The 13,956-nt window shown below is 38.0% G+C and overlaps 1 protein-coding gene and 1 non-coding gene across 2 annotated transcripts; both read left to right on the plus strand.

Moving 5' to 3' along the window:
* The first annotated feature begins 4,703 nt into the window (after window positions 1–4,703).
* On the plus strand, window positions 4,704–5,855 carry LOC147938032 (BAHD acyltransferase At5g47980-like). The gene has a single exon (XM_087467708.1). It carries the CDS (start codon window positions 4,771–4,773, stop codon window positions 5,494–5,496), a length of 726 nt encoding a protein of 241 aa, XP_087323834.1. The 5' UTR covers window positions 4,704–4,770; the 3' UTR covers window positions 5,497–5,855.
* Window positions 5,856–9,667: 3,812 nt separating this feature from the next.
* Window positions 9,668–9,774, plus strand: LOC147938033 (small nucleolar RNA R71). Its single transcript, XR_015567603.1, has one exon. It is a non-coding gene; the product is annotated as a small nucleolar RNA R71 (small nucleolar RNA).
* The last annotated feature ends 4,182 nt before the right edge of the window (window positions 9,775–13,956 follow it).

The following is a 13,956-nucleotide window of genomic DNA, read 5'->3' on the forward strand; positions in this document are numbered from 1 at the left end:
CCTAACTTTATCAGAAAATTTTGACTGAGTAACAGGTAAAAATTTGAATATTTAAATTCATTTCATATATTTCTTTTGTTGAATTGTATAGTTTTATACAATATAATAAAGAGAATTTGTTAAAAATGCCCCTTTTGATATACCCCTTTTCAAAAATACCCTCTTTTCTGGCTATTTTTATTTTTGCCCTCTTTTAATTTTTAATGACCATTTTACCCTTAGATGAAAATTATTTTATTCAATAAAAAGAAAAACAAAATTTTCCCGCCAAAAAATTTCCGACTTATTTTCCCGCCAAAAATTTTTCGAAAAAAATTTCCCGCCAAAATTTTTTTTGTCAAAAAAATTTTGTTAAAAAATTTCGACAAAAAAATTTTCCCGCCAAAAAAAATTTACAAGGTTTTTAAAAGGTTTTATAAGGTTTCTACCTTATAAACACCTTGTAAAGGCTTTTACAAGATTTTTTAAAGAGTTTTAAAAGGTTTTTTAAACAACTTGTAAACGCTTTTACAAGATTTTTAAAAGGTTTTAAAAGGGTTTTAAAAGGTTTTTAAAAGGTTTTCAAATGGTTTTTAAAAAGATTTTTAAAAGGTTTTTAAACACCTTGTAAACGCTTTTACAATGATTTTAAAAACCTTGTAAAAGTTTTTATAAGATTTTTAAAAGGTTTTTAAACACCTTGTAAATGCTTTTAAAAAGTTTTTAAAAGCGTTTATAAGGTGTTTAAAAACCTTTTAAAAGCATTTACAAGCTTTTCAAAAGTCTTTGCAAGCTTTTTAAAAGCATTTACAAGGTTTTTAAAAGCGTTTACAATGTGTCTAAAAACTTTTTAAAAACCTTGTAAACGCTTTTAAAAGTTTTTTAAAAGCGTTTACAATATTTTTAAAAGATATAAATTTCAATATTTTTGGCGGGAAAATCTTTTTTTTTGGCGGGAAAAATTTTCGATTTTGGCGGGAAAAAAAAGTTTGGCGGGAAATTTTTTTGGCGGGAAAATATTTTCGATTTTGATGACTGTACATTCTTGGTGTCACTAAAAAAGGGTAATTTGGTCATTTTGTATATAAAGAGGGGTAGTTTTAAAAATGGTCAACATGAAGTGGTATTTTTAAAAAGGGGTATGGAAAAAGGGGCATTTTTGAGAATGCCCCTATAATAAACCTTTTAAATAATTTAATTTGGAATCTTTAAAAATAGTTTAATTTGATATTTTTAAGAATATCATAAATATATGATAGATCAAAAAGTTAAAAATTATAAAAACTCTAATTTGATTTGTTATAGCACGGGTCAATGATATGTCACTATAATATGAAAAAATTTCAAGAAATATGATTTCTTGCTAGAGCACAAGTTAAAATTTCAAAAAAATGATTTCTCAGATCAAATTTGAAACGACCGACCCTTTTTTTTTTTTTAATAAATAATAATAATAAATATAATATAATAATTAGAACTACAACTAGTGGTCCCATACCCACTAGCCACCTAACCACGATAACAAACATCAGCGGAAATAACAACACCAACATAATATCCAATAATACTCCAATAAAAACCAATAACCATAATCATCAACAATAATCAATCCAAACAACAAGAAACAAGGAACCAGCAACCTAGCAATGTTTCTAATGACCCAACTCTAGCAACCTAGCAATGCCAGACAACATCCAATCGAGTCCCTAGAACATCCTCCTCTTCATTGCCTTGATTCCACGATCACACTTTGCCCTTACCTGCACCACAAACACAAATTGAGATGCATGAGTATTTGATAAACACTCAGTGAGACAATCCTCCCATCTACTGGGCTATACACACAAGCAATAAGATCTCTACATGCCACAAACAACAACCAATAAAACAAACCAGGCAATATACAAAGCATGCGACGTCCATCGTAACTGAACAAGGGGTGTCGACCGACACCAGATGGTGTCGATCCATACTGAACATCTGGTGTCGACCGACACCAAACTGGTGTCGACCGACACCCTGCCCGACACTCCCGGAAACCCTAGTTTGCATCGACCGACACCTCCACATGGCATCGTTCGACACTCGCTAAAGTCCCGAGCCGTCCTCGCGTTGGTGTCGACCGACACCCCAACTGGTGTCGACCGACACCGATGCCGAGCAGCGATTTCCCCTCGATCAGAAACTCCAAATCTCGCCTCCAAGCTTCTCCAATCCGCTCCTTGCACTCCCAGAAGCCAAACCCAGCCCAGACAGCAACGAAATATCATAGAGAACTCAAAGAAAACAACCACATAAGCACCAAATCACATAGAATCTAAAGATCTTAGCTTAGATAAGCCATGGTCATGCACTCACCTCTTTGCAGGAAGTTTCTGACCAATAAGGACGAATTCCCTCACTCCTAGCAAGCTTTTAACACCTTCCCAGCCTTAGATCTCCCAAGAACAGCAAGAAAATCTCACAAAAACTCCCAGGAACTCAAGAACAAAGCTTTCCTCCTCTTTCTCTCTGTTTTTGACAAAAGCGGCCAAGAGAGGAGAAAAACTCGAGCTCCCCCCTTAAAAACCCGAGCTAGGGTTTTTCCTAAACCAACTCCGCAAACCGGACAATTAAAATTGAACCGACCAAACCGGCCACAACTGGTGTCGATCGATGCCTCACTAGAGGGTGTCGATCGACACCCTTACCAAAATACCAAAAATTGGTTTGCGGGTGTTACAAAATTTAAGTTTGAAATAATGTTGTTTGGTAGGCTTTCTAGGTCACGATGATTTTGACAAACATACATTATATATTTTGTCCTAAAATTAATATGTGCTATACTATAGGTTAAGTAATATAATTAGCAATCAATATACAATATATAATTTTAAACACTAAACAAATCAAATAAAAGTAACAAACAAAAATTGTTTTTTTATCACACAACTTAATCCGCGTTATACCACGGGTTAAAATCTAGATATACTAGAATATATCTTACATAAAAGATGTTACTTTCATAAGTCATATTCAGTATATGATTTCATGCCATAGTATTCCATAAAAAAACATTATAAAACAAATAAAAAAAATCACATATACGATATTTTAAATAAAAAATACCAAATAAACAAAAGGAAAGAATTTCAACCCGTGCTCTCTAGCACGGGTCATATTCTAGTATAATTAATACAATGTAATCTGATAACAGTAAATATTCATTTGATGAAAAGAAATCCATTTGTTTCCTATGTTACAAAACTAGAGTTCTGTAAACTAATTATTTTTGATTAAAACTAAAATAATAATTCATTAAATTAAATAACAGTGGACATAGTTAACTAGAATAAATATATGCTTATATTATAGAGAATTTTTGAGAAATACCTCTTTTGGTGTACCCTTTTTCAAAAAAACTCATTTCATCTATCCAATTTCAAAAATACCCCTTTTTAAATATGAAAAATTATAAAGTTTTATATGGTTCACAAGGTACTTCTTGATAATAACTATTACCTCTAGACACGATCCAAATATTTATAAGGTTTTAAAATATTTTAAAATGTTTTTACAAGGTTTTTAAAATGTTTGCAAGGTTTTTAAACAGTTATAAAAGGTTTTTTAAAAACTTTTAAAATATATTTATACTGTATTTATAAAATATATATAAAAAATTACACACATATAAAGGTAATTAGTGTATATATTTATAAGGCTACACACAAATTTTGAAAATTTGCAAATTTTTAGTGGCTTTTGTGGTAAAATTTGAAAGAATGGGTATTTTTGAAAAATGGTATTGCAAAAGGGATATTTTTGAAATTCCCTATATTTTATATAGTGTATCTACTCATAACTAATTGCCATTAATGAAACGAAAAAAAAAAAAAATTTGTCTGTTAAAAGATATTAGATTAATAAATTTAACAAATGGCCTAATGTTTTATTACTCCACTTTTTTTGTCATTTAGCAAATTTCTTTTACTTCTCATACCATGTAATCTAATAAAAATAAATAGTCATTATGAAAATAAACTAATATTTATTTGTTTCCAAATTTGAATTATGTATATGATTTCTTGGTGATTAAATTGAGAATAAATGATTCATCAAATGAAATAAAGTTGGATTTCTTAATTAAATATGGACTTTACTTCAAATACAGAGATTTTAATTTTTGGAAAATAGTACATGATAATTTAATTATATTTTTGCTTAAACAACATAAGAAAAATTAAGACAAAACAATCTCAAAAGAGTTGCATACCATAATTTTTAGTCTTAGTAAATAATCCTTAAAGAAAAAAGGAAAAGGTTAAGAGTCTTTTCCAAAAGTCAGTGATGATTTGGCCGTAGTAATAATTTCACCTATTACTGTATTTGAAGTAAAGTCCATATTAATGTATATGATATCTTGGTGATTAAATTTAGAATAAATGGTTTATCAAATCATATAAATTTGGATTTCTTAACTAAATATGGACTTTACTTCAAATACAGAGATTTTCATTTTTGGAAAATAGTACATAATAATTTAATTATTATTTTTATTAGTATTTTGCTTAAATAATATAAGAAAAATTAGGAAAAAACAATCTCAAAAGAGTTGCATACCATATTTTTAGTCCTAATAAAGAAATCCCTAAAGAAAAAGAAAATAAGTTAAAGAGTCTTTTCCAAAAGTTAGTGATGCTTAAATAATTTTACCTATTAGTAAACCACCTCTATAAAAGGAGTACATCTCTAAGTGTTAAGAGAGGCAGAGAACCATATATTTGTAAACAAACAAAAGAAAGAAGAATCGATATGGAGATGATGAAGGTTGAAACAATCGCTAAAGAAATCATAAAACGATCTTCCACAACTCCAAATGATCTCCGAACCCTCCAACTCTCTATTTATGATCACATCCTCCCTCCGGTTTACACAGTGGCCTTTCTCTTCTACACCAAAGATGAATTGATTTCTCCAGAACACAGTTCCAACAAACTCAAGGCTTCTCTGTCCGAAACCTTGACCAAATTCTACCCTCTTGCCGGCAGAATCAACGGCGTCACCATCGATTGTAATGATGAAGGAGCTATTTTCGTCGATGCTCGTGTCAATAGCTGTCCTCTCTCTGATGTCCTGAGATCTCCGGATTTTAAAGCAATCCAACAGTTACTTCCTCTTGACGTTATCGAAAATCCTTATGAGGCGGCAAATACATGGCCTATGCTGCTTGTGAAGGCGACTTATTTTTCATGTGGTGGCATGGCCATAGGAATTTGCATCAGCCACAAAATCGCGGATGCAGCCTCCATCTCGACTTTTATTCGGTCCTGGGCTGCTTTGGCTCGTGGAGAAGGCAAATCAGTGTCTGGTCCCGAGTTTGCGGCAGCAAATTTTTACCCACCAGCAAATCCGTTCTTTAAGCTTCCGGTAGACGAACATGCCAACAAGATAAGCAGAATAACAAAGAGATTCGTATTCAATGACCTGTTTGGACCCCGCAACATGGCCATCTTTAGGTACACTCTATCTCCTACCTGAAACTCAAGATATCTCCTCCTCCTATCAGCATAACTCCTCTGCCTATCCTGAGCGTCCTTCATGTTCAGCCCGAGAACCCGAATCTTCTCTGAGGTCTCCTGAACAAAATTTGCCCCGTACATGCTCCTCTCCCCCACCTGAGTCCAACATAACGGTGTACGACATGGCCTCCCATACAAAGCCTCATAAGGAGCCATCCCAATACTCGTATGATGAAAGACTATTTTTTATGGTTGTGTGGTATGGATGGATGAGATATGAATGAATGATGATGAACAGATGGGGTGTAAGGTGTTTCAATAACCCTTATGCTGTTGTAGTATAAGAGATGTCAATCCAAAATGAGTGTTTGCAAGCAATCATGATGTGCATATATGTCTAAGTCAAGCCAAATATGAAGGATGTTTGTCACTAACAACCTATTGATGAAATGTAAAATGCAGAAAGTAAAAGCTACTAAGATAGATGCTAATTGTAAAGAGAGCAGGATGATCTAAACAACAATGCAATGAAACAGAAACTATAGATATGCAAGACAAGTAATGAACTAATGCAAGGCAAGTAATGAACATGAAACTAAATGAATGCAACAGAAATGCAACTAAGATGAAACAGGAATTGAGACTGAACAAACACAAAGCATAAACAAGAATTCTGGGGATGAGCTCGAGCAAGCACTCGATCGAGTGTAGATCGAGTACAGGGTCGAGTCGGACAAATACGAGAAACAGAGCAAACCCAATAAAACAGAGCAAGACAAAAACGAATCAAACAACAACCAAACAACAGGATTTAAACTAAGAAATCAATAGACAAGGAAGGTCTTGAGGAGGGATTCATGGGCTGGACTAATGATTCTGGTCATCTAACTTGGTCAACAAATCTCAAACAACTTGAGCTAATCTCTAGACAATGATCTTCCTAAAACATGTTAATCCACTCTCATTGCAAAAACAATCAAGCTCATATATTTCTAGACAATCAAGCTCTTCCCCTTGGCCTTGTGCCTCTTAATGTGCTCCCTAAGAGTGAACTCCATCTCTTCTTCACTCTCAGTTCGCTCAGGGTCTTCCTCAGCTGACTGATGCTTCTCTCTCGCAACCTAACTCGACCGCCTACTTGAGCTAGCACTCGGTCGTGTGCCTGCTCGAGTGGTGGGTCGAGTGCTTCTAGCAGCTTCTTTCCTTGATGCAAGGTGAGCATCACGATGGCCTGGAGAGCGATCAGCGACTTGTTGAGACATTCTTGTGATCCTTGAAGACATTTTTGAAGAGAACTTGGAAGGAATAAACTCAAAACTCAAAGTTAATAGGTTAGTGACCCAAAAACTAAAAGAGCTAGGCTTGAGCAAAAAGATGAACTTGAGAGAGAATTTAAACTTGATTTTAACTTGTTTTTAAGAAAATGAGAGAGTGTGAGAGGTATATGATCGAATCAAGCTCTATTTAAAGAAGCTAAGGGGATAGACTCAAAGCTTAAGGTTAATAGGTTAGTGACCCAAAAACAAAAGAGCTATGCTTTGAGCAAAAAGATGAACTTTGAGAGAGATTTTAAACTTGGATTTAGTTGTTTTGAGCAGATGAGAGAGTGTGAGAGGTATAGGATCGTGTAAGCTCTATATAAAGAAGCTAAGGGGACAAGGAGACAAGGGTGGAGCGTCCATACCATTCAAATTTGAAATGGGAATCTTTGAACTACTTTTTGCTGCCACTCGACCCCACACTCGACCGCACGTGGTTGAGCTCCTTGACCAAAGTTTGAAAATTTAAAATTTTCTTCTTTTTCTTCCCTCCACTCGATCATTATAGAGAAATGGGAATCGAGTGGGCTTTAGTTCTTTGACAACCCGGTCGAGTACCTCTCGTGGGCCGGTCGAGTGGGCTTGCGAATCTACTTCCCCAAGTCCAAATTTCTCCATACCCATCTAGACTTTCATTGAAAAGCCTGCCCAACACAAACATAAAAGAAAACAAATCAAAACTACAAGGAAAATAAAGCTTATTTACAATGATACCTTAGGGACTTCCTCCCTAGTGAGCTTGTTTAAAGTCACTAAGCTTGACTTTGGTTGCCTTTTCAGGCTTGGTTTAGATACCAAGGAGGTGATGAAATCCTCCCTGGCACCTCTTGATCACTGTGAAGTTGACCCTTGATCACTTCACCCTTAACACACAAACCATATTTCTTCTTGATTTTGAGCCTTGGTCTTGCCTTCTTCAAAGACCTCTTGCTTAGCCTAACTTGGATATCCTTCACCAATTCATTCAACTCTTGAACTGAACTCTTGAGCTTTTCCACTAATTCCTCTTGAAGAGAGGGCTTAGCCTTTGCAGTTGCCACTTCACTTAAGCCTTCATGACCACCTTTGTCCTTGATAGTAAAAGGTTGATCAGCAATGGTAGGAAGGTTGGTTGGGTTATAGATGTCAAACTTCATGGTTATATCCTCAACAATATTCAAGGTCACAAGACCATCCTTAAAATCTATAACAGCTCTAACAGTGGCTAAGAATGGCCTCCCTAGAATGATAGGATCTTCAGGCTCCTTATCAATCTCTAGAACCACAAAGTCTGTATGAATCTTTGCTTTTCCTATCTTGACTGGAATGTTTTCCAACTTACCAACCACATCTCTGTTTGATCCATCAGCTAGACATATGTGAAGGTTGGTGGACTTGAACTCAGTGTGCCCAAGCTTTTGTGCTATAGAGTAAGGCATCACACTGATAGATGCTCCCTAGTCACATAAGCACTGGTTGTAGTGAAGATAGCTAAGTGAGCAAGACAGATAGAATGGACCTGGATCCTTAAGTTTAATTGGGATGATAACTCCTCCAAGGTCTTCAAGATCCTTCTCATCTTGAGCATGAGCCTTCTTCTTTGACAATTCAAGCAAAAAATCCTTATAGAGAGGATATGGATCATATTGTTCCAAGGCAGGTCCTCTCTCTTCTTCTTGGTAAGCAATGATAACCTCTTGTATGGCCATCACTTCCTCATGTTTTTCAATCACAACCTCTTACTTTAAAGCTTTCACATCCTCTTGTTGCAAAGCCAACATTTCTTTTTTCTCAATGATTTCCCTTAATTCATTAAGCTTCTGTGCCTTGAAACGTCCTGGGAATGGTAGAGGCGGTTTGTAAGTAGGAGGAATGTACATAGCAGGCTTGAAAGCTTCTGATCCTTCAGCTCGATCGACCACTCGATCAGGCACTCGGTCGAGTGCTGGATCGAGCTCCTGGTCGAGTGCAATACCGGATTCAGTCTGCTTTGCACAAACTTCACTCTGAACTTCAAGAAATGACCAATCCTCCCCATATTGAACTTCACTGTCCTCAGTGACTTCTTCTTCAAGGATATGAATGGCTTTTGCAGTGAACTCCCTTGGGTTTTGAACAGCTTTTCCAGGGAGTTGAGTAGGCTTGGGAGCTGAAGTAGAAGCAAGGTTGCTCTCCATATACTTCACTCTAGAATTGAGACCTTCAAACTTCATGTTAAGATCATTATACTGGGATGTGAGCCTTTGGTTTAGCTCAGAAAATTGTTTAGCCTTCTCAATCTTTCCATTGGCTTGCCCAATCAACATTTGCTTCATCATTGCTCTTAAGTCTTGTTTCTGGCCTTGGTTAGTCTGAAACCCTGGAGGGGACACAATTGAGGCTGGAACACTTGATGTTTCTGCTTGGGAGCATAGTTGGTTTGCTGTTGAGGCTGTGGAGGTGGATAGACTTGATCTTGGGGATTTGCTACATTGGTGCTTCTATAGGAGAGGTTGTTGTTCTTGAACCCTCCTCCTTGTTTGTAGCCTTTGAATCCTCCCTGGTTTTGCATATAACAGAGCTCAGCAAATTCCCTCCCCCTCTTGAACTTGACACTCTTCCTCACCAATTAAGTTGATAGTCTTTTGTTGGCTAAGGAGGATTTTGTCTAGCTTTTCATTGAACATCTTCAAATCCTTCTTGTACTTGTCCTCTTGATCAGTGGAGGTGGACCTTACTATTCGGTCATAGTCCTCATTGTAGTTTCCATCTGACTGAGCAACATTTTCAACCAATTCCCAGCCTTCTTCCACATTCTTGTTAAGGAAGTTACCATTTGAGGCTGTATCAAGAAGCATTTTGATTTTGGGGAGAACTCCTCTATACAAACTACTTAGTAGGGACTCATTGCTGAAGCCATGGTGAGGACACTGAGTCTGGAATCCTTTAAACCTCTCACAAGCTTCACAAAAGCTCTCATTATTCCTTTGAGCAAACCCAAAAATTTCATTCCTCAATCTAGCAGTTCTAGCATTGGAGAAGAACTTGGCCAAGAAAGCCTTCTTGCAAGCATCCCATGTTGTGATTGCTCTAGTTGGAAGTGTCTTCTCCCATAGATGAGCTTTGTCTCCAAGTGAGAAAGGGAACAGCCTAAGCTTGAAGCCATCTTCACTCACACCATTGATCTTTGTGAGGCCACATATCCTATCAAACTCATCAAGGTGGTCTAGGGGATCTTCCATTGGCAACCCATGGAACTTGTTGGCTTGAATCATAGAGATCAATCCACTCTTGATCTCATAATTGTTGTTTGCTACTGTAGGAGGCACAATACCAGATCTTTGGTTATGTGTGTTTGGTGCATCTCCAGTACTAGTGTTTCTTGCCCTTGGAGCTTGTAGATCTTGTTGCTCCATTAGCACTTGTTGTTCTTGTTCCTGATAGACTCTTGTTCTCTGCTGTCTCAGGTCCCTTGGTGGTCGGTTGATGTGATCAAGGAGTCTCTGAAGATTGTGATGACCATTGGACCTTGTTTGCATCAACAGGCGCGAGTACAATAACCCTTATGCTGCTGTAGTATAAGAGATGTCAACCCTAAATGAATGTTTGCAAGCAATCAGGATGTGCATATATGTCTAAGTCAAGCCAAATATGAAGGATGTTTGTCACTAACAACCTATTGATGAAATGTAAAATGCAGAAAGTAAAAGCTACTAAGATAGATGTTAAATGTAAAGAGAGCAGGATGATCTAAACAACAATGCAATGAAACAGAAACTATAGATATGCAAGACAAGTAATGAACTAATGCAAGGCAAGTAATGAACAGGAAACTAAATGAATGCAACAGAAATGCAACTAAGATGAAACAGGAATTGAGACAGAACAAACACAAAGCATAAACAAGAATTCTGGGGATGAGCTCGAGCAAGCACTCGATCGAGTGTAGATCGAGTACAGGGTCGAGTCGGACAAATACGAGAAACAAAGCAAACCCAATAAAACAGAGCAAGACAAAAACGAATCAAACAACGACCAAACAACAAGATTTAAACTAAGAAATCAATAGACAAGGAAGGTCTTGAGGAGGGATTCATGGGATGGACTAATGATTGTGGTCATCTAACTTGGTTAACAAATCTCAAACAACTTGAGCTAATCTCTAGACAATGATCTTCCTAGAACATGTTAATCCACTCTCATGGCAAAAACAATCAAGCTCATATATTTCTAGATTTGTTCTCACAAAGCAAAGAACTTATACAAGCAAGCATTAAGCAACAGATCATTAATGTCAAAAATCAAACAAGACATCTAATCTCTTAGCATACCTAATGATAATCGCTAGATCTAGCCTTATCTTGCAACCTAGACGTTGGTGTGATGCTAAGAAGCTTGAAATCAAACCCTACCCTCTCGGTTATAGTATCAGCATAGAGTACATCTAGCCTAGAAGAGATCTATAACAATCAAGCTTGACCTAGCTAAACAAACCTCAACCACAATCCAGCATACCCATCCTCAAGATCCTAAGCAAACTACTCACAATCAGACATGATGAACAACGAAATCATAAACCCGGAAAATAACAAAACTTGCATAAATAGATAGAGAAAACAGAGATCTAAAATATTGAAGAAGGAATCAAACTCGAATTCTTAATATTTTGAAAGTTATGAAACCAACAAAATTCAAGGAATCTCTTGTTTTCCTTCAAAAGTAGAAGAGAAATCTAAGAAAATAAAAGTGCAAAAAACATAAATTCCCAAAAGGGTAAAATACTAGGTTTGAGAATATCTAAAAAGCTGGACTCCTGGTGGCTGAAGGGTACAAGGTCCTTTTATAGGAAAAGTAGTGGAAGCCCTAAAAATGCTAAAAGACAAAACAGCTAGGAGGCTCGGTCAACTCGACCTGGTGCTCGGTCGAGTGACCGGTCGAGTTGGCTTTTCTTCTGCTCCTTCCACTCAGTCGAGTCCCTCTCCGCACACGGTCGAGTGTCAGGTCGAGTTGGCGGTCGAGTGGAACTCCGGACCTTGGTACTTCAGCTCTAACTCCCTTGCTTTCTTCTCTTGATAGCTTCACTCCTCTTTAGCATTGCTTCCATGCTCCTTAGGCTCCAATATCACCTGTTTATGCAAGAAAATATGCAAATACAATGCAACTATACTCTAATGCATGAACAGTCCTAAAGCGACACAGTAATGGACAAAATGGATAGGAAAAGATGCAAAAGATGTGAATATATTAAGGGAAAATAAGGTAAATTATATGAACATCACTTGATAATTGTTGTTGTAAGCAAACTCTACCAGGTTCAGGTGATCTGCCCAATGGCCACCCCAATCCAAAACACACATCCTCAGCAAATCCTCCAGTGTCTGGATCGTCCTCTCTGACTGTCCATCTGTCTAGGGATGATAAGCTGTACTCATATGAACCTTAGTGCCCATCTCTGCCTGAAATGCCTTCTAAAACATTGAAGTGAACTTAGAATCTCTATCAGACACAATACTCGCTGGCACCCATGCAACCTGACTATCTCCCTCACATACTTCTTAGCCAAGACCGCTGCTCCATCAGTCTTATTAATGGCCAAAAAATATGCTGACTTAGTCAACCGGTCCACAATGACCCAAATAGCATCAAACGTCCTAGACACTGGCAATCCTACCACAAAATCCATAGTAATCATATCCCACTTCCACTGAGGAATGGGTAGACTCTTCAGCGACCCGTCAGGAACTTGATGCTCAGCCTTCACTAGCTGACACACATTGCACCTCGCGACCCAACTAGCTACATCCTTCTTCATCCCGACCTAGTGATAGTACCTGTTGGGATCAAGGTACATCTTAGTCGCTCCTAGATGAATAGAAAACCTGCACACAACCTCAACGCACTGATCTCTCCTACCAGAGACTGCATCTCCTGCTCCTGAGCCGAAGCTACTGTCTTCCGACTCAGAGCATTTGCAACTATGTTAGCCTTACCATGATGATAGGCTATCTCCAAATCATAATCCGCCACAAGCTCCATCCACCGCCTCTGTCTCAAATTCAGCTCAGGCTGAGTGAATATATACTTCAGGCTCTTATGATCTGTAAACACCTGTACCTTTGCACCATAAAGATAAGATCTCCAAATCTTCAGGGTAAAAACTACAGCAGCCATCTCCAAATTATGAGTAGGATAGTTGCCCTCATGCTTCCGCAACTGCCGCGAAGCATAGGCTGGTGCGGGCTCATTGGAAGGATTGGAAGATAACTCTCTTCCGCAACTTCCGCAACTCGGCTGGTGCCATGCGATACAGTGCCTTAGCAATTGGGGTAGCTCCGGGCTCCAAATTTATGGTAAAAGGATGGCTCCTAGGTGGAGGCAATCCTTCCAATGGCCTAAACACGTCCTCAAAGTCCTTGACTATGGCAATATCCTCAACTCCCATGCCTTCTCTGTCCTCTCCTCCCATGGCGGTTAGAGTGACTAAATAGACTTCATCCTCTTCAACCGATCTTCCAATCCTTACTGCCGATGCGAAGTATGCCGTTTTATTGGGCTGATCCCATTGAAAACTAGAGGGGTCCTCCCTCCATTTTCACACACAATTCTGCCCCTACTGCAGTCTATATGGGCTTGGTGTTCCGATAACCAATTCATTCCCAGAATAGCATCAAACCTATCCAATGGCATCACCAATGGATTTACCGGGAGGTTCGTATCTTGCAAGACTATCGACACTTCCTTGACCCATCTTCTTGTCTTCAGCGGTGGTTGATTACCAGCAGTGTAGACATTGATATTCACCTCTTCCTCCTCACACAAGTCTCCAAACTTGTCAACTACTTCGGAATTCACAAAGCTATTCGACGCTCCCAAATCGAACAGTACATGTGTGGGGTTACCACCAACAAGTAATGTTCGTAAACGCAAAGCAAACATAACAAAATGCAATGCTAAACTCACCACACAAAACACACAACCAAACACTAACAATCACAAGAGAGTTAGAACCCAATCAAACCTGTTATAGGGCCCTTCGCGGCCTGTGGAGGTTTAGGTGGCTCTACTCCTAAAACAAAACCATTTGCTGGGGTTGCTTGCTTCTTTACTGGGGGTTCCTTCACTTGATTCGCTGCCTGGGCACGGTTCACAGTTTGGGCGTTCGGTTTGGCCGGCCTCGATGGACATGAGTTTGCATAATGTCA

The sequence above is a fragment of the Camelina sativa genome, chromosome 9 (genome assembly GCF_030686135.1).
Source record: "Camelina sativa cultivar CO46 ecotype springtype chromosome 9, ASM3068613v1".
NCBI classification, from domain to species: Eukaryota; Viridiplantae; Streptophyta; class Magnoliopsida; order Brassicales; family Brassicaceae; genus Camelina; species Camelina sativa.